The sequence below is a fragment of the Rhinoderma darwinii genome, chromosome 11 (assembly GCF_050947455.1).
Source record: "Rhinoderma darwinii isolate aRhiDar2 chromosome 11, aRhiDar2.hap1, whole genome shotgun sequence".
In the NCBI taxonomy this organism is placed as follows: domain Eukaryota; kingdom Metazoa; phylum Chordata; class Amphibia; order Anura; family Rhinodermatidae; genus Rhinoderma; species Rhinoderma darwinii.
The window spans coordinates 1,668,244-1,687,195 of NC_134697.1; the positions used below are offsets into that span (position 1 = coordinate 1,668,244).

At 43.3% G+C, this 18,952-nt stretch overlaps 1 protein-coding gene across 1 annotated transcript in view; it reads right to left on the bottom strand.

Moving 5' to 3' along the window:
* Window positions 1-3,547: 3,547 nt before the first annotated feature.
* Window positions 3,548-18,952, bottom strand: part of LOC142663898 (alpha-2-macroglobulin-like protein 1) — a 140,545-nt gene continuing 125,140 nt past the window's right edge. The window contains exons 19-24 of the mRNA XM_075842737.1: window positions 18,767-18,876; window positions 18,206-18,296; window positions 14,805-14,873; window positions 11,670-11,772; window positions 10,324-10,365; window positions 3,548-3,658 (exon numbers count right to left, since the gene is read on the bottom strand). Of these exons, the coding sequence (XP_075698852.1) occupies window positions 10,328-10,365; window positions 11,670-11,772; window positions 14,805-14,873; window positions 18,206-18,296; window positions 18,767-18,876 (411 nt within the window). The 3' untranslated portion in view covers window positions 3,548-3,658; window positions 10,324-10,327. The remainder of the gene's footprint in view (window positions 3,659-10,323; window positions 10,366-11,669; window positions 11,773-14,804; window positions 14,874-18,205; window positions 18,297-18,766; window positions 18,877-18,952) is intronic.

Sequence of the window (18,952 nt, forward strand, 5' to 3'; positions counted from 1 at the left end):
AATTTAAAACAAATAGAACAATGGCGGAATTTCAGGTTTTTTTTCTAATCCCCCCAAAAAAAGTTAATAAAAGTTCATCAAAAAATGATATGTATGGCGTTACCTACAGGGGGGGCTGTATGGCGTTATCTACAGGGGGGCTGCATGGCGTTACCTACAGGGGGGCTGTATGGCGTTACCTACAGGGGGGGCTGTATAGCGTTACCTACAGGGGGGGCTGCATGGCGTTATCTACAGGGGGGGCTGTATGGCGTTACCTACAGGGGGCTGTATGGCGTTATCTACAGGGGGGCTGCATGGCGTTACCTACAGGGGGGGCTGTATAGCGTTACCTACAGGGGGGCTGTATAGCGTTACCTACAGGGGGGCTGTATGGCGTTATCTACAGGGGGGGCTGTATGGCGTTACCTACAGGGGGCTGTATGGCGTTATCTACAGGGGGGCTGCATGGCGTTGCCTACAGGGGGGCTGTATAGCGTTACCTACAGGGGGGCTGTATAGCGTTACCTACAGGGGGGCTGTATAGCGTTACCTACAGGGGGGCTGTATGGCGTTATCTACAGAGGGGGCTGTATGGCGTTACCTGCAGGGGGGGCTGTATGGCGTTACCTACAGGGGGGCTGTATAGCGTTATCTACAGGGGGCTGTATAGCGTTACCTACAGGGGGGGCTGTATGGCGTTATCTACAGGGGGGCTGTATGGCGTTACCTACAGGGGGGCTGTATGGCGTTACCTACAGGGGGGGCTGTATGGCGTTATCTACAGGGGGGCTGTATGGCGTTACCTACAGGGGGGCTGTATGGCGTTATCTACGGGGGGCTGTATAGCGTTACCTACAGGGGGGCTGTATGGCGTTATCTACAGGGGGCTGTATGGCGTTACCTACAGGGGGGCTGTATGGCGTTATCTACAGAGGGGGCTGTATGGCGTTACCTGCAGGGGGGGCTGTATGGCGTTACCTACAGGGGGGCTGTATGGCGTTATCTACAGAGGGGGCTGTATGGTGTTATCTACAGGGGGCTTGTATGGCGCTATCTACAGGGGGCTGTATGGCGTTATCTACAGGGGGGCTGTATGGCGCTATCTACAGGGGGCTGTATGGCGTTATCTACAGGGGGCTTGTATGGCGCTATCTACAGGGGGGCTGTATGGCGTGAGCTACAGGGGGGGCTGTAAAAAAGGCACTATCTACAAGGGGGGGGGGGTTGTGTGACACCCAGGGGAGGGGGGGCCACAGTCAAAAGTTTGCTATGGGGCCCAGTCTTTCCTAGTTACGCCCCTGCTTGCAGTGTTAAGGATTGGACTGGAGTTTGCACAATGGTCTTCCTCCCCCGGTGTGCCTCCATATTGGCACGGTGTTTGGGTCTATGAAGCGTTGCAGTGTTAAGGATTGAACTGGTGCTTGTTACATTATCATCGGCTTTCCGTCTCCTGGTAAAATAAACGTTAATCTGTTTGTTTGATTACATTTTGTGAGAATATTAAATGCTAAGGTTCCGTTTCATGTAAAGTTCTAGATCCGCGTGCCTTTTCATGATTGGGAGATGAAGGTGGAGCAGCGTCTTCTACTGTGTAAATTATCATTTCTGAGGAGAAATAGATTCTTATTTGTATAAAATTGTTGTTGTAAAAGAAAAAGGAAAAGGAAATGTACGACTGGAAAATGTTAATTGTCCTGACGGGGACTGCTGGTTCATCCCTCAGTGCCTAGGAGGATCAGGAGGATACTGCACGTGTAATACAGATTATTGTATAATCCCTGTGTTTCATGTCATGTGTAATACAGATTATTTTATAATCCCAGTGCTTCATGTCATGTGTAATACAGATTATTTTATAATCCCAGTGCTTCATGTCATGTGTAATACAGATTATTGTATAATCCCAGTGCTTCATGTCATGTGTAATACAGATTATTCTATAATCCCTGTGTTTCATGTCATGCGTAATACAGATTATTCTATAATCCCTGTGTTTCATGTCATGTGTAATACAGATTATTGTATAATCCCAGTGCTTCATGTCATGCGTAATACAGATTATTCTATAATCCCTGTGTTTCATGTCATGCGTAATACAGATTATTCTATAATCCCTGTGTTTCATGTCATGTGTAATACAGATTATTCTATAATCCCTGTGTTTCATGTCATGCGTAATACAGATTATTCTATAATCCCTGTGTTTCATGTCATGTGTAATACAGATTATTCTATAATCCCTGTGTTTCATGTCATGCGTAATACAGATTATTCTATAATCCCTGTGTTTCGTGTCATGCGTAATACAGATTATTGTATAATCCCTGCATTTCATGTCATGTGTAATACAGATTATTGTATAATCCCTGCATTTCATGTCATGTGTAATACAGATTATTGTTATAATCCCTTTTTTTTTTTATTTTTTTTTTTTTTAATCATTTGAAACATTTTTTTTTTACAGCTGAGAGGCCTCCTATTAGATCCTGCATGGGTGTGCCAAGATGGCAGTCCTGGGGGGCATTGATAGGCCCGTGGCTGCCATCGGCACCCTGCGATCGTGACATGAGGAGTGATGGTTGACAGAAGGCGCACCCTTCCTCTGCAAACCACTTAGATACCCCAGTCAGCATTGGCCGCAGCATCTAAGGGGTTAAACAGCCGTATGTCAATTTACAGGATCTACTTAGCTTCCATGACGTAATAGTGCATCATGGGATGGAAAGGACCCATCATTAGCCTAGAGCACCATATATAATATATAAATATTAACCTCATCATTACCCCATCAATAACTTGCGCCCCCTCCCCATTCATAGGAAGTGTGATTCTTTGTCTGAGGGTTGGTTCACACAGGTTGGATACGCTGCGTAACAGCGCGCAGTGTATGCGATCTCGAACCCGCAGGAAATTCCGCCCAAAGGACCGCACCAAATTGTGGTGCAGACTTTTGTCCGTAATCGCCACTGTGGAGAGACATCTGAAAAAAAGACAAGACTTACCGCAGTGGCGTAGGGACGCGTCCCTCTGTTCTCCGTGCAGTCCCGGTCTCCTGTGATGACGCTGCAGCCCATGTGACGATGACAGCCTGGGATTGGCTACAGCAATCACATAGGATGAAACATCACAGGAGGCCGGGGGAACAAGGAGCAGTCGCTATGACAACGCCAGAGGGGTAAGTATAGACTTATTTCTATTCAATTTGAACAAGGGGAAGATTTGTGATTTTGCAGCAGAAACGCAGCTTTTCCACCGCGAAAATCACATCTGCTCTTTTACCTCCTGATTGAATTCAATGGCAAAGAAAACACTGAAAAAGAGTAACGATTCCGCAGCATAAACTGACATGGATTAAAAAGCAGGTCAATTTCTGAATGTTTTCTCAGCGGATTTTTCCACAACGTGTGGATGAGATTTGTTCAAGTCTCATCCACTTTGCTGCTCCTGTGATACGTTGTGGAAAATCCGCAGCTAAACCGCCAAGTGTGAAAATACCATTACCATTATTTAAAATCCCTCAATGACATTGGAGAAAGCCGTAATAAGAACAGGCACACAGCAGGATAAAGCAAAGAAGGTTTATTCATGAGCAGTAAATACAAGAGGACGATCTCCGCAGAACACGCCAGAGTGACAAATCTCTGCAGGAATGAGACGCATCTTACTGGAAACATGTCTGAAAAAAACAAAACACGTCATTAGAAAGTGTTGTCCAGACGAGGGTGATGGGCTGACTTACTGATCTATCTACAGGTCAGATATAGGACATCGACATGAATAAGTCGACATACATGTTTCAAAACGCGCCATTTCAACTTCCTGCCATTAGTAGACAAAAACTCTCATCAATTGTATGTGTTAACAAGCCAGGTACATGGGATAATTAAAGTGCAACTAAACTTTTAAAAAACTTTTGACATGTCATAGTGACATGTCAGAAGTTTTGATTGGTGGGTTCCGAGGACTGAGACCCCCACCAATCGCTAAAATGAAGCGGCAGAAGCGTTTGGGTGAGCGGTGTGCTGATTCATTTCTGATTGGCTTTCCTTGGCTTTTATTGGAGCGGTTTGACATGTCATATTGCTATGTCCGAAATTTTGATTGGTGGGGTCCGAGCACTAAAATCCCCACCGATTGCTAAAACAAAGCAGCAGAAGTGCTCGGGTGAGCGGTGTGCCTTTTTGTTTCTGATAGTCTCTGCTCGGTATGGTGAATGGGCTCTGATGAAATTCTATCAGTCTGTACACCGCTCGCTCGGTTTTCCGAGAAAGCCAATCAGAAACGAAGCGGCACAGCGCTCACCCGAGTGCCTCTGCAGCTTTATTTTAGCGATTGGTGGGGATCTCAGTGCTCAGACCCCCACAGATCAAAGCTTTGGACATGTCACTATACGTTTTTGTAAAGTTTAGTTAACCTTTAAGATACTAGTTTTGGAATACTTGGAAATTATGATTAGATAAAGTGAAGTGGAGAGTGGCTGCAAAAAGCATCTCTCACACTGGAGGACCAAGTATGTCCAAAGCTGGCCACACATTTCAGATAGCTAATAGCCAAACACTCATTCGGCCAACAGCTATTCTTCCCGACTACCCCGTACACATGCACTTTCCGCTTGGCCGAGCATGCATGTGTTTTTAATAGGAAGAAGGAGTATAGCCCGAGACGCCCGACCCTTCTGTCCCCCAACATCTGCTATCGGTAGACCATGTTAGGAAAGTTTTATTTTAAATATATGCTTATTTGATGCAATGAAATTAAATATACACTGAGCTATGCACGGCTTCTCAGAAAATGTTTTAGCTGACAAAGTGTTAAATATGCTTTGCTTTCAAGTGTGGGACAGTTGAATTTCTCAATAAAGACAGAAGTAATTTCAGGAAATTCAACTTTATCCCAGTTTCAGTCTTAAATGTCAAAATATGCTATATGAAGCAAAACTGCATTAGACTATTTTTTTGAGTAGGATACTCACTGTCATGTGCAAAATGTCACCTGGTTGTGGTTAAAGCCTATATAAACCAGGCCCTATGTGATGAAGTGCAGACAAACTGCTGATCTATTGCCATTTTGTCTCCTTGCCGGCAAGAATAAAAGAAACGCTTTTGAACTTATTCAGATGAATCCTTGAACTTTTATTGATAAGAATGGAAAATTCTCCTAACATCTTGGTTCTTCGAACCGGAATCCAACATCTCCTGGCCCTCGTCCTCACAGGGTGAGTTGTTCAATCAACTCACTAAATCTAAAGACCTCCGGCTGAATTGCCGTCAAACTGAGGGCAGTCAGACAGAGAGACGAGGTGGAGTGACGGATTCTAAAGAACAAAGTAAGGAGAATCTCAGAAAAGGGAACAAGGTAGAAGGTTCTGACAGAATGTTAAAATGATCAGGAATGTCAAAAGGAGGTTGTTTATATAGTTGAAAATGAAAAACTTTCATAGAACAAAATGCTGGCTGGTTAAAAGACCATGAACAGATAGAAAAATAACTAAAGAAGAGTATGTCAATAAATGTTGATAGGAATAGTATGTGCATAAAAGAATAGCTTTCAAAAAGAGTGACTGTACTAGTGATGATAAAGAGTAATACAGCTAGGCACATTACAATGAGTAATGTGGATTATGACGAGAAGTATGATGTAGACATGTATACAGTGTGTGTGTCCATGTATACAGTGTTTGTGTATATGTGTCGCAGACTAGTCTGAGGGGCAATTTAAATTGTGTACTGTTTGATGTGAAATGTTTTTCTCAATCCAGACTAAGAACTGAATTAATTGAACTTTAAATTATTGTTATTATATTTAAAATTAGTGGGGAAAAAGTCCTAGAACATTGAACTGAAGTACAAGGTTGTGTAAATAGACTGGTTTTTAAAGTACCTTATCTTTAAGGTTTTAATAATTAAAGTTATCTGTGTAAAGTCAGGTTTTAGAGTCTTAATTTTTTATCCGCATTTTGGCTTGCTGAGGCTTCTAATTCTACAAGAAAAGTGAAGTTGTTAAAGGCAGGGAGAGCAGTGTGTGAGAATGTTGGAAGTAAATTGCTGAACTCTCTCTCTCCCCCTCAAGTGGAATATTACAACAAGCATGGTCTGCATAAAAGGATATTGCCAATTTATTAGAAAATAAACTGATAATTATGTATTTTTTTCTCTATCCTTGTGTCTCCAGATTGTTACCAATATTTTGTTTACACACACAGAGGCAAACAGTATGCCTGGATGCTGCTTCCCCAGGGTGCAGCAAATTTCCCTGATATTTCCTGAATAAGTGGTCCCCCAAACACTCCACCACTTGTCTATTGCAATATGTTGATGATTTGCTTTTATGTTATGTCATCCATTTTGTAACAATTAATTTTCGTAATTTTTGTAACAACTGTTTAAATTTTAGTTTGTCTTTCTTAGATGCCTATCAGATAAGGCTAGCCACAGGCTGTAACATTTGTTCCTATTAGATATGCCTATCAGATATAGCTCACCCCAAACTGTTACAGCTAAAAATACGATGAGAACATTTATGATGACTCAAGCTCACAGTCCCCTGTGACTGGGAGGGGGGTGGGATGGACAGAATGAGTATATAACATATGTATTGTTCCTTAATAAATTAGAGAAAGTGGGAAGAAAAAGGAGCAACAATACAAAATAGATTATATATAGCCACTGAAATATATATCTTACCTGGCAATCTTTTCAGATATGCAGCAATATTGAGCCATGGGACGAGCCATGTCTCAACAGGGGAATGGTAGAGAATATATCTAGTTTCTTCACGGCTTATGGGTTTACTAACTACTCTAAAAAAATTTGTTCAACTTCTTTAACATGTGCCAAACATAGTCCACAGGGGAATGTAAGACCAAAGAGAGGACAGTTCCCAAATCCACAATATCCATTCTAACACATTTGTATGGATTTCATTGAGTTAAACAAATGTGAAGGGAAGAAATATTGCTTAGTGATAATTGATGCATTTACCAAATGGGTGGAAGTATTCCCCACAGCAAGCCCAGATGCTATCACAGTCGCTAAAGTATTGGTAAAGGAGATAATACCTAGGATTGGGATACCTGAGAAAATATACAGCAACAACGAGACTGGGAAGAATTGGGTATATTGTTTACCATTAGTAGTTCTAAATATGCATGCGGCTCCTATAGCATCAGGTTTGACACCTTTTGAAATTATGTATGGTAGACCATTTGTATTACCACAGTTAAAACCATTTTCTAGGATGGATGAAGAGTTAATTTACACTTGCTGAATATATGGCAAAAATGGTAACCAACAAGGAAGTTTCTATCTCTAATTGTATTCCAGGTGACCGTGTACCTGAACCTGTGAATCCAGGAAAATGGATCCTGATCAAAGTTATAAAAAGAAAACACTGGTATCATCCTCGTTGGGAAGGACCATATCAGGTTCTGCTTACCACACCTACAGCCGTAAAGATAGGTGAACGTACCTCTTGGATACACTTATCACACTGTAAGGTAGTTAGGGAATTGCCACCATCCTCCTAGGCTATAAAAGACTGATTACAAAGGGTGGTCATTTGTTAGAAGTGACTGGTCTCAAACTTCAGAGCCCGGGAGGAGACAGGGCAAAATGCTATTAGTTATTCTAGCTATCCTAAGGGGGCCCAAAGTGTGTCAACCTAAGGTATGGGATCCCTGGGAAACAGGGTTGGGGTTATGATTCCCTAAAGACTTCGTTTGGAGGGTTAAATATTTTAATTTCACTGAAGGTAAGACTGCAACATATGAAATAGATTTCTGCATTGTGGTTAGAGATCAATGCACAGATAGAAACATAGCTCACATACTAGCATATTCATATAAGAACATTTGTACTATCTATGTAAATGCCCTAGGGGCAAGGAGATTTTCTTCATGGTCTTCGGCCAAATGGACCACAGCCCCTAATGATTATGGAAATTAATAATTATTAAGAAACCTACCTCTCCATGTACAAGTTCCACCAACTGTAACCAGCTATTTTTGACTCTCCAAAACCCTAATAAAGAGGATAATGGACTATATGATATATGAGCTGATTGTTTCAGGTACTGACCCTATAGGGCAGTTTTTTATTGAGGTTAAGAAAAGGATGCAACTAAAAGTTCTTTAGCCCCAAGGATAGACCTACCCTCTATAGTTTATCTGGCAAACTTCATTTATGAAGATAAAATGGCATTAGAAACAGGTTACAGTGATAAAAATGAATGGTTAGGCTGGATAGGATACACCGCAAGCCAAAATAATAGAACTAACTGTATCACTTACGCAAAAGCTAGTCCACATCTGGGTACTATACCTTTCATGCTATCAGATAAGGAGAACCTGTGCTGGATGTCTCACAGAACATTTCTTGACAAATTTACAACAGGGGGGAATGTTAGGAAAGTTTTATTTGAAATGTATGCTTATTTGATGCAATGAAATTAAATATACACTGAGCTATGCACAGCTTCTCAGGAAATGTTTTAGCTGACAAAGTGTTAAATATGATTTGCTTTCAAGTGTGGGACAGTTGAATTTCTCAATAAAGACAGATGGAATTTCAGGAAGTTCAAACTGAAACTGGGATAGTGTCAAAATATGCTATATGAAGCAAAACTGCATTAGACTAGTTTTTTTGTGTAAGATACTCACTGTCATGTGCAAAATGTCACCTGGTTGTGGTTAAAGCCTTTATAAACCAGGGCTTATGTGTTGAAGAGCAGACAAACTGCCGATCTATTGCCATTTTGTCTCCTTGCCGGCAAGAATAAAAGAAACGCTTTTGAACTTATTCAGATGAAACCTTGAATATTTTAATTTCACTTTTATTGATAAGACTGGAAAATTCTCCTTACACGCCGCCATACACATTAGATGGTGTGCCGGTCTTGCAGAAATCAGCGAGTTCCGCCAACATACATCAAATGTTTATAGCCACCATAAGCTTAAAATAATGCCCATTGAAATAATTAGGATATCAGTGTAATGCACAAAGTCTTCTGTGGGGGCGCTGCAGGGGAGGTGAACACTTGCTTCCTGATTCTCCCACAGATTACAGATAATCAGGAGTCCAACTGAAATGAACTTGTTTTCAGGGAGACTTCTAACAATAAGGAATTGTTTACACCCTTTTAAAGTTGGTATTGAGAGGAAACTATTTTATGCATCCCTGGGACTTAGGGAACTATATAGATATCTTATATATATATTTGTCGAAAGTTTGTTTGTTTGAAGCCCGATTTTTCATTGGTTTAAAATCAGGGAGTAGCTATTTTTGATTGGACATTGAACAAAGTTTGCCTCCTTTGCTTGCTCCAGAGTTGGCACTGGAAAGAATCTCTACATCTTGGCACCGGATCAAAAGACAAAAAACATTGTTTACAAGAAAGCGTTGGAATAGAAACGTGCAGTCCTAAATCAACACTATATAAATCTGTAATGAATATATTGCTTCATTTCAATTATTTTATGCTTCCAATAACTTTATTTACACTCTAGCAATTAAATTCATATTCAGAGGTAGCAATTAAATTCATACTGAGAGGTATTTACATAGTGAGCTTTTACTCTACTCTATCTATACCGTAAGTCAACCTCTTGAGCAACGCCGGGTATAAAAGCTAGTTAGTACTAAAATGCATGAGAGAAGGTAATGGGGTCAACATTCCAGCCCTTTTGGGGTCTATAAGAAATAGTAAGTAATCTTGAAAAAGTTTCTGTAAATTAAACTAAGAAGTAGAGATGAGGCAAATTATTCTTCAGATTCAAGATTTACTGATTCATGAATTAGTTTGTGCTATTTCCTTGTGACTTGGACTTGTGTTAGAAGCAGAAGGTCGGTGATCTTGGAGACCTACGTAGGTCAATGGAAGACATTGACATTGGAAACAAAGACTACTCAGAGATGCATGCCGTCTTAGGAATGAATGTGAATGAATACGAGCAATGATGGAGAAGGGCCTAGTGCGTTGTAACAGTTCAGGATAGCTGAAGTATAGAGATAGATGGATGGGTGATGTCAAGAAACTGGAAGGACAGAAGACAATGACAAACGGGAAAACTATGGATGCGTTTCCTAACTGGAGGACAATAATAATGGGGAGGTGGATGGATGGGTGATGATGTTAGAGGACACTGAGGGCAGAGAGATGGTTGGACATATGATAGGGAACAGACTGTAGGACAGTGAAACAGAAGGAAATGTTCTGAGAATGGATGACAGTAAAGACAAAGAGCAGAATGGACAGGTCTTAAAAATGAAGGACAGGAATGATAGGCAGTGGGTGGTCATACAGCATGCCAAGCCCGGAGGACCATGACGATGGCCACACTCTCACCTCCTTAACAGTTGATCAAGTAGCTGATGATGTTTCCTTCCTCTGCAATAATATAAGAGAGTCAATCAGAGCTGTACAAACCTAAATTGTCAAAAAAGCAGCAGAAGGCACCATGATGTCTGGACCATAACTTGTCTGATAAAGGGGATTCGGACAACTATGGACTGTATTCTCATGGTGATGTCAGATTACTACTACCACCATCATCATCATCATCACTTCCATATGGACAAACCAATGCAGAGCTTTGACCACAGTTACTGGGTGATGGTTCCAGTCACCATGATGCACTGCAGGACTCTGCAAAGAATGGGGCCAGCGTGGAACTAGTCCTCAATCCCTGACCTATCCAAACCTTCATATATTATTCTCCACTGTTGTGTATTCTTCAATTACATTAATAAAATTATTGTGAGCTATTAGCATGGGCACAAGGCAAAGACGATAAAAAAATAATGATTCCAGTCATTGGACTCAGTAAACATAGTAAGAGGTCATTTCTACACAGAAGTCCCATCTTCAAAGCCACAATTATCATAAACGTCGTGTAGATTGTCTATGACCATGGTAAGTGTCTGTGGCCGTCATCCTGGACATCATCCTCGAGTAGGACCTAGGACATGTTTGAAGTGAACTGTGTAAATCTGGTAGTTCATAACCGGTGGATAAGATACAGTGCGGTCGTTGCGTATCAATGATTACCGGTCTACAAGGGCCATGAGAAGTGGAGTTAAATGATAAAATTCTGTCACCACTAGGGGGCGCTCACTGCATATGACAGTATATGGCATATCCACAGGATATACATTTAAATACTGATCCTCTGGGACCCGTGCCTATATCAAGGATTGGGGTCACTCGGCTGGTAAGGGGGCCGGGGGCTGCCGGTTCCATGTGGTGAATAAGTGGAAACGTGGTAACGCATGTGCGCATCTCTCTTCATTGTGTTCTATGGGAGTTACAGAAACAGCCGAGCAGTGCTTGCTCGTCTAATTCCGTAACTCCTATGGAACACAAAAGAGAGAGAGAGACGCTCATGTGAGCAGCCCCTTCCGCTTTTTCACTGCCTGGATACAGCGGCTGGATCACTGGGCAGTACGGGGTTGGGGGACCCCCATTCTCTACATTGTGAGATTGGAATACCCCTTTAAGCAATGTCAGTGAATAAAGGAAAAGATCAGGGGTCACGCTGCCTTTTTCTCCTAGAAGAGACGGGGAGAGCAATGGGTCCTTCACGCTTCACATAGATTACATGTGGTGTCCACCAGATAAAGAGTGCGGCCCCATTAAGATGCTAGATATGGGGCCCTCTTTATTCTATGTATGCTTCTGCTGGTCTATGTTACCTGGCATGTAGTAATCAAAGATTTTAATGATGGAAGGTTTCAGGTCGGTCACTGGGACTGTCTTCTCTGCCTGAAGCTCCAGGGTCTGCGGCTTAGAAGTGACCTGAGAAGACCGGAGAGAAATGATTATATATTACTGTATAGGATCACATATGAAGACTTGTACTTCTATGGTTATGACTATATGAGATGTGTGTCTGTTACCTGCTGTCACCTATAGGTAATAACTATTCCCCCTATGTCATTATGCCAGTGCAGTATTCTATACGTCACTATTTACCTAGTGTACCCAAAGGACACGCAGTATGGCAGGACCATTCTGGTGAAACCCCTGTAATTATAGCCCAGTGGACCCATTTATGATGTCAGAGGGATCCCCTTGTATACATTAAGATGGCAGAAATTGACTCCTCAAGATGTACACCGTTCAGCCATGACATTACAACCACCGGCCTAATATTGTGTAGTTGCCCTCGTGCCCCCGTACAGCTGTGACCTGTCGTCATAGAGTCCACAACACGTCTGAGGGTTCTTGTAGTCTCTGGCACAAGACGTCGGCAGCGGATCCTGTAAGTTGTGAGGTGCGGCCTCCAGGGATCGGATGTTTTTTCAACACATCCCACAGATAATCGGTAGGATTGAGATCCTGGTAATTTGGAGACATCTTGAAGTCTTCATCATGTTCCTCATCATTCCTGGACAATGTCTGCAGTGTGATGGGGGCATTATCCTGCAACGTGGCGGGGGCATTATCCTGCAGCGTGGCGGGGGCATTATCCTTCAGTGTGACGGGGGAATTATCCTGCAGCATGGTGGGGGCATTATCCTGCAGCATGGCGGGGATATTATCTTTCAGCGTGGCGGGGATATTATCTTGCAGCGTGGCGGGGCCATTATCCTGTGGCGGGGCCATTATCCTGCTGACAGGGGGCATTATCCTGCAGTGTGGCGGGGGCATTATCCTGCTATGTGGTGTGGGCATTATCCTGCAGCGTGGCGGGGGTATTATCTTGCAGCTTGGCAAGGGCATTATCCTGCAGGGTGGCGGGGCATTATCCTGTGGCAGGGGCATTATCCTGCTGACAGGGGGCATTATCCTGCAGGGTGGCGGGGGCATTAACCTGTGGCGGGGGCATTATCTTGCTGACAGGATACATTATCGTGCAGTGCAGCGGGGGCGTCATCCTGCATCGTGGTGAAGACATCATCCTGCTGACAGGGGCACTGCCATTGGGGAATATGCTGCCATGAAGGGGGGTCTGCAGCAATGTTTAGGTCGGGGGTACGTGTCACATCCACATGAATGTCAGGACACAAGGTTTACAGCAGAACATTGTCCATATCATCCCCCTGCCCCCGCCGGCTCGTCGTCTTCCCATAATACATCAGACCAGACGTCTTCTCCCATTGCTCCAGTTCTGATGATCACGTGACCATTGTAGGTGCTATCGGCGGTGGGCGGTGGTCATTATGGGCGCTCCAACTGGTCTGTGGTTTCGCGGCCCCATATACAGAGAGCTGCTATGCTCTGCGTGTTCTGACACCTTTTTATCATAGCATCAGTAACTTTATCAGTAATTTGGGGTACACTAGATATTCTGTTGTATCAGACCAGACGGGCTAGCCTCCCCTCCCCCAAACATCAATGAGCCTTGTGCGTCCATGACCCTGTCACCGGTCGTCCTTACTTGGAGCACTTTTAGTCCATTAAAAACAGAGAACACCCCACCATACAGGGAACGAACGCCCCACAAGACAGGGAACCCCCCACAGGACGGGGATCCCCCCACAAGACCGGGAACGCCCCACAAGCCAGGGAACTTACCACGAGACAGGAAACGCCCCACAAGACAGGGAACGCCCCACAAGACAGGAAACCCCCCACAAGACAGGGAACGCCCCATAAGACAGAGAACGCCACAAAAGACGGGCCGTTCTGGAGATGTTCTGACCCCGTCGTCTACACATCACAATTTGGTCCTTGTCACAGTCGCTCAGATCTTTACACTTCTCCATTTTTCCTGCTTTTAGCAACAACTTCAGGAACTGACCAGTCACTAACTGCAGAATATTCCCCCCCAATATATTCCACCCCTAATATATCCCTCTAACTTGTCAGGCGCCATTGTAACCAGATCACACACACACAATATACACACATATGCACACTGTATATATACACACACACACACACACACACACACACACACACACACACACACGCACACACACACACACACACACACACACACACACTCACAGTGTACACACACACACTGTATATACACACACATATATACACACACTGTATATACACACACACTGTATATACAAACACACTCACAGTATACACACACGTACACACTGTATACACACACACTGTATACACACACACACTCACAGTGTACACACACACTGTATATACACACACACATATTTACACACACTGTATGTACACACACACTTACAGTATACACACACGTACACACTGTATACACACACACACTGTATACACACACACTGTATATACACATACACACACACCCACACATATACACACACCCACACATATACACACACACTGTATATACACCCACACAGTATACACACACACTGTATATATACACACTCATACACACACTGTATATACTCACACACTCACAGTATACACACATTCACACACTGTATACACACACACACACACACACACACACTGTATACACACACACACACACACACACACACATATACACACACTATATATATATATACACACACACTGTATATACACACACACTCACACTGTATATATACACACACACACACACACACACACACACACTGTATATATACACGTTGTATATATATACACACACACACATTGTATATAAACACACACAAACTCACAGTATACACACACTGTATATACACTCACACACACACACTGTATAGATACACACACACACTGTATAGATACACACACACACACACACACACACACACACTGTATATACAGAGGGGAATGTAATCCCACTCTCAACATATATTTAGAGGGTTAATGAGGTGACAAGTTGGAATTTCCCTTTAAGAGGGACCACAGGGTCCATTGCTCTGGCGTCCTTGTAGCTTTCTCACCTTTTCTATGTAGATGGACACAGAATCCTCCGCAGTCTCCACTCTCTTCACCAGAGGATTTTTCTTTAACTGCAAAATGTGACAAAATATTATACACCTCATGCCGAGTCTTAAGACCACCCCTGACTGTATGCATATAGCAACATCTAACCCATGAGTCTCTCCCCCTTAACCTAAAATAATATAACAACCGACACGTAATTCTCTTTTAAAGCGGGGTTGACCAGGGGGTTGACCCGGGGGTCGGCCACAGCTTTATTAATACCATTAGAATGTAAATAACATATTTACAAAATATATAAACACTAAATTACCTTAACAGAGGTCAATAAACAACCTGTATGCCGGCCTAACCCAAGGACATGTAGATAAATCCCCTTCTACTACCGCCCGCTGTGACATAAAACCACCATAATCCAAAATAACCCAACAAGACACCATTGTGCGCAGAACAAACAATCTTTACCACCTTGTGGAATACCTCTTTTTTTATTTTTAGTCTTAAACACTCTTTTCCTACACACAGAACAAAGTACCACATGCTCTTTCCTCTTTTTCCATGTTTGTTTGTTTTTTTTTTATAAACAACACCTTCCATATAACCGTAAAGTTTGAGGCCTCTTTGTTTTTTTTGTTTTTTAAAAAATATACACATTCCGCCACCCACCAACCAGATCATACCATTAAGAGAACCATACATAAGGGAGGGAGGGAAAAATCCGGGAAAAGAGGCCGCACACCAGACAGGCAGCCCCTATATACCTTTCCCCATTACCCTACACCCAGCCCTTCTCCTCCCCTAACGCCCCCTACCTAACTCTGACTCACCCACCGCCCAAGTACCGAGGAGGGGGAGGGAGCTACTAACCCTCACTTAACCCCTTCCCCGCAACAGTCATTGGCTCAGCGGCTATATGCCTGTGAGCCCCAATCTCGTCCAGCAAATCGCCCGGGGGCCGCATCATTCTATTACTCACCTCTCCATATTACTGGTTTGGGGTTTGTATTTATATAAGGGTCTAGTCTGGGGTCTATTTATTTAGGGGGTCTGGTCTGGGGTCTGTATTTATTTAGGGGTCTGGTCTGGGGTCTATTTATTTAGGGGTCTGGTCTGGGGTCTGTATTTATTTAGGGGTCTGATCTGGGGTCTATTTATTTAGGGGTCTGGTCTGGGGGTCTGTATTTATTTAGGGGTCTGGTCTGGGGTCTGTATTTATTTAGGGGTCTGGTCTGGGGTCTATTTATTTAGGGGTCTGGTCTGGGGTCTGTATTTATTTAGGGGTCTGGTCTGGGTTCTATTTATTTAGGGGTTTTAGCCTGGGGTCTGTGTATGTTTAGGGGTCTGGTGTGTATTAGTTTAGAGGTCTGGTCTGGGGTCTGTATATGTTTAGGGGTCTGGTCTGTATTTATTTAGGGTTCTGACTTGGGGTCTGTATTTAGTTAGGGGTCTGGTCTGGGGTCTGTATCCATTTTGAGATGTGAAGTGAAAACACAGTGTTCTGGGGTATATAGCGGGTGTGGCCGGCTTACTTTATTTTTGGAGCCACAGCTCAGGAGCCTCAATCATAGAAGCACACCCTCAAATCATCAGACCTATCCTTACTCTTATTATTCAGGCCACATCTCCAAGTCACTCCTGGATATAAGCTCAAGGCAAATAAATGTTCCCAGATGGGTGTGAAGACCTGATCCAAGCGACGCTCCTGAATTGTACCACCCGCGTACCTCCTACATGGTCCTGCACTCCTCTGATCCACTAACAGAACTTACGAGGTTCGTCCCAAATGTAATTAGTATGAATTTTTACGTTCCCCATGAGGAAAGTGGGAATGGAGGTTGTGTATGATCCTGAAACAAACCTCAGAGTTTAGAATGACACACTCCCAATTCACCTCGAACGAAGAAAGCCGGAGCAAATCGAGAGTCCGATCAATGCTCATCGCTTTTTTGGACTGTCAAGGAGTTGGTCACAAAGAATTTGTACCACCAGGACAGACAGTCAATCAGACCTATAACCTGCAGGTCCTGGAGCGTTTGAGGAGAAGGGTTTCGCGATTGGGCCCTGACATGACCTGGATCCTACACTATGACAATTCGCCGCATCACACATCATTGGCTGTGAGAGAGTTTTTGGCACAAAAAAATCATCCCTACCCTTCCTCACCCACCCTATAGACCTGACTTCGCACCTTGTAACTTTTATTTTGTTCCTCAAAATCAAAACTCACCTGAAAGGGCACCATTGTGGTATTGTTGAAATCGTTCAGTCAGCCGCGACGAAAACTCTGAACAACCTCTCACATGAAGACCCCCAGCACTGCTGCGAAGAATGGCAGTGTCGCTGGAATCGTTGGGTCCAGTCCCAGGGGATTTACTTTGAAGGTGATTGAGCCTAATTGTAGGTTTTTTGAATAAAAGGATTTTTTTGGACATCATTCTCATAACTTTTTGGACGCACCTCGAACATCTTCACAGCTGTCTCTGTGGCCTCAGGTGTCACTGGTCAGGAAGACACCGCACTGTATCGGGGGATGTGTGAATCGACGTCACTTGTGTACAAAGGGTTGAGTTGTCAGGAGCCACACACAAAAAAAAGAGCCTGGTAAGTGGCACGTAGCCCCGTGTATATGAAGTGAACATGTATAACCTGTCCCTAAAGGGTATTCTCTTCTCAATTGATGGCATTGCCACAAGACATGCCACGAATGACTGATAGGTGTAGACCCTTCTCCTATGAGGGGAATGAAGAGGTGGCTGCAAGGTACAGAACGGGTTCAGGCTTTTGAAACCTTTGACCATTATTGCTTAAAGACAAAATTGTTCCACGTATTAAAACTTCCAGAACATCCTGTGGATGCCACAAATGCCGGAGATGGGAATACCCCTGTATGGATTTTATTCTAAGCTCTGAGTTTTATTGCTTTCTGCAGATATATAACAGGAGATCTCAGTACAGCCCCGCCAGGACCTTCCTCCAAAATGACATCACCTGAGAACTGCAACTTCTGCGCTTATTAATGTGGGAGCTTGGTCATTCCTGCACTTCTCTCGCTCTCAATCTTTCCATGTCTGTCTGAACCTGATAGGAATCGGAAAGGTTGTGGCATTGAGGGCATTCCTACTGACAGGGACATAGGGGAGATGTAATCACAGCGGCTTGTAGGCTGAGCATAGGACCAGGAGACCAAGGCTGCAGCAGTGAGATAGAAGCTATGACGTCTTCCTGACTCTATATAAACATTGACCAGTCCGGAGGAAGAACTGCTGGACTATGGAGGTAAACGGGCCACACCGGAGGATCCGGGAGCACTGGCAAATGGGCATTTTTGACTGGTACTTCGCTTTCATATAACATCAGATTTATTTTTTTTAGTGGTTAGAATAACATCTTGTGAACTTACTTTATTTATAGACTCCTTTGAGATCACAAATCCGGACAACAGGTTTACTTCCAGAAGGACCATGTTTGTGGACTTCCGACCTCCGGCATACCTGCAGAGTCAGATGAGATCAGCGGAGACATCAGGTCAGGAATACACTTATATATGGCAATAGTTAGGCCATACTGACTAGAGAAGAATGAATGATGCAAGTAAAGGATTGTGCCTGCAGCTCTGGATGTGATTGGAGTATAGGACATAATGTAACAGCAGAACTGTAATTGCAGCTCTGAATATGACTGTAGTAAAAGGCCTGATGTCACTTAAGATCAGTGAAAGATAAGTAACTATACAAATAGTTTGAATTACTTAACATTTAACCAAGGCAACACCGGGGCGCCCTCAAGTAATGGCAAAACCACTCATAGGGGGCATTAAGGCCGCTCACAGCAATGCCATGATTTCACCCCCCACGTGCCTCCATGAGTCCTAGGCGTATATAAATTTGGACTGTGAAGGTTTGTAAAGTGTTTTTATTTAAATCCTTTAATTGGAGAGGATAGAAGACGAACGACATCTCACCAGAACTCTATCGGTATCTTCAGTAAGTCACTATTCACACACAAAGGCTTCACGGACAGGACAAAAGCGGCTTCTTTGGTGGCAGGTAGAATATTATGTCGCTGAACAGCCTGGAAACATAACAGATATGAAAGATCTTATAGACAAGAATAAGACAAATCCAAACCTCCCCCTCCACCTATAGAT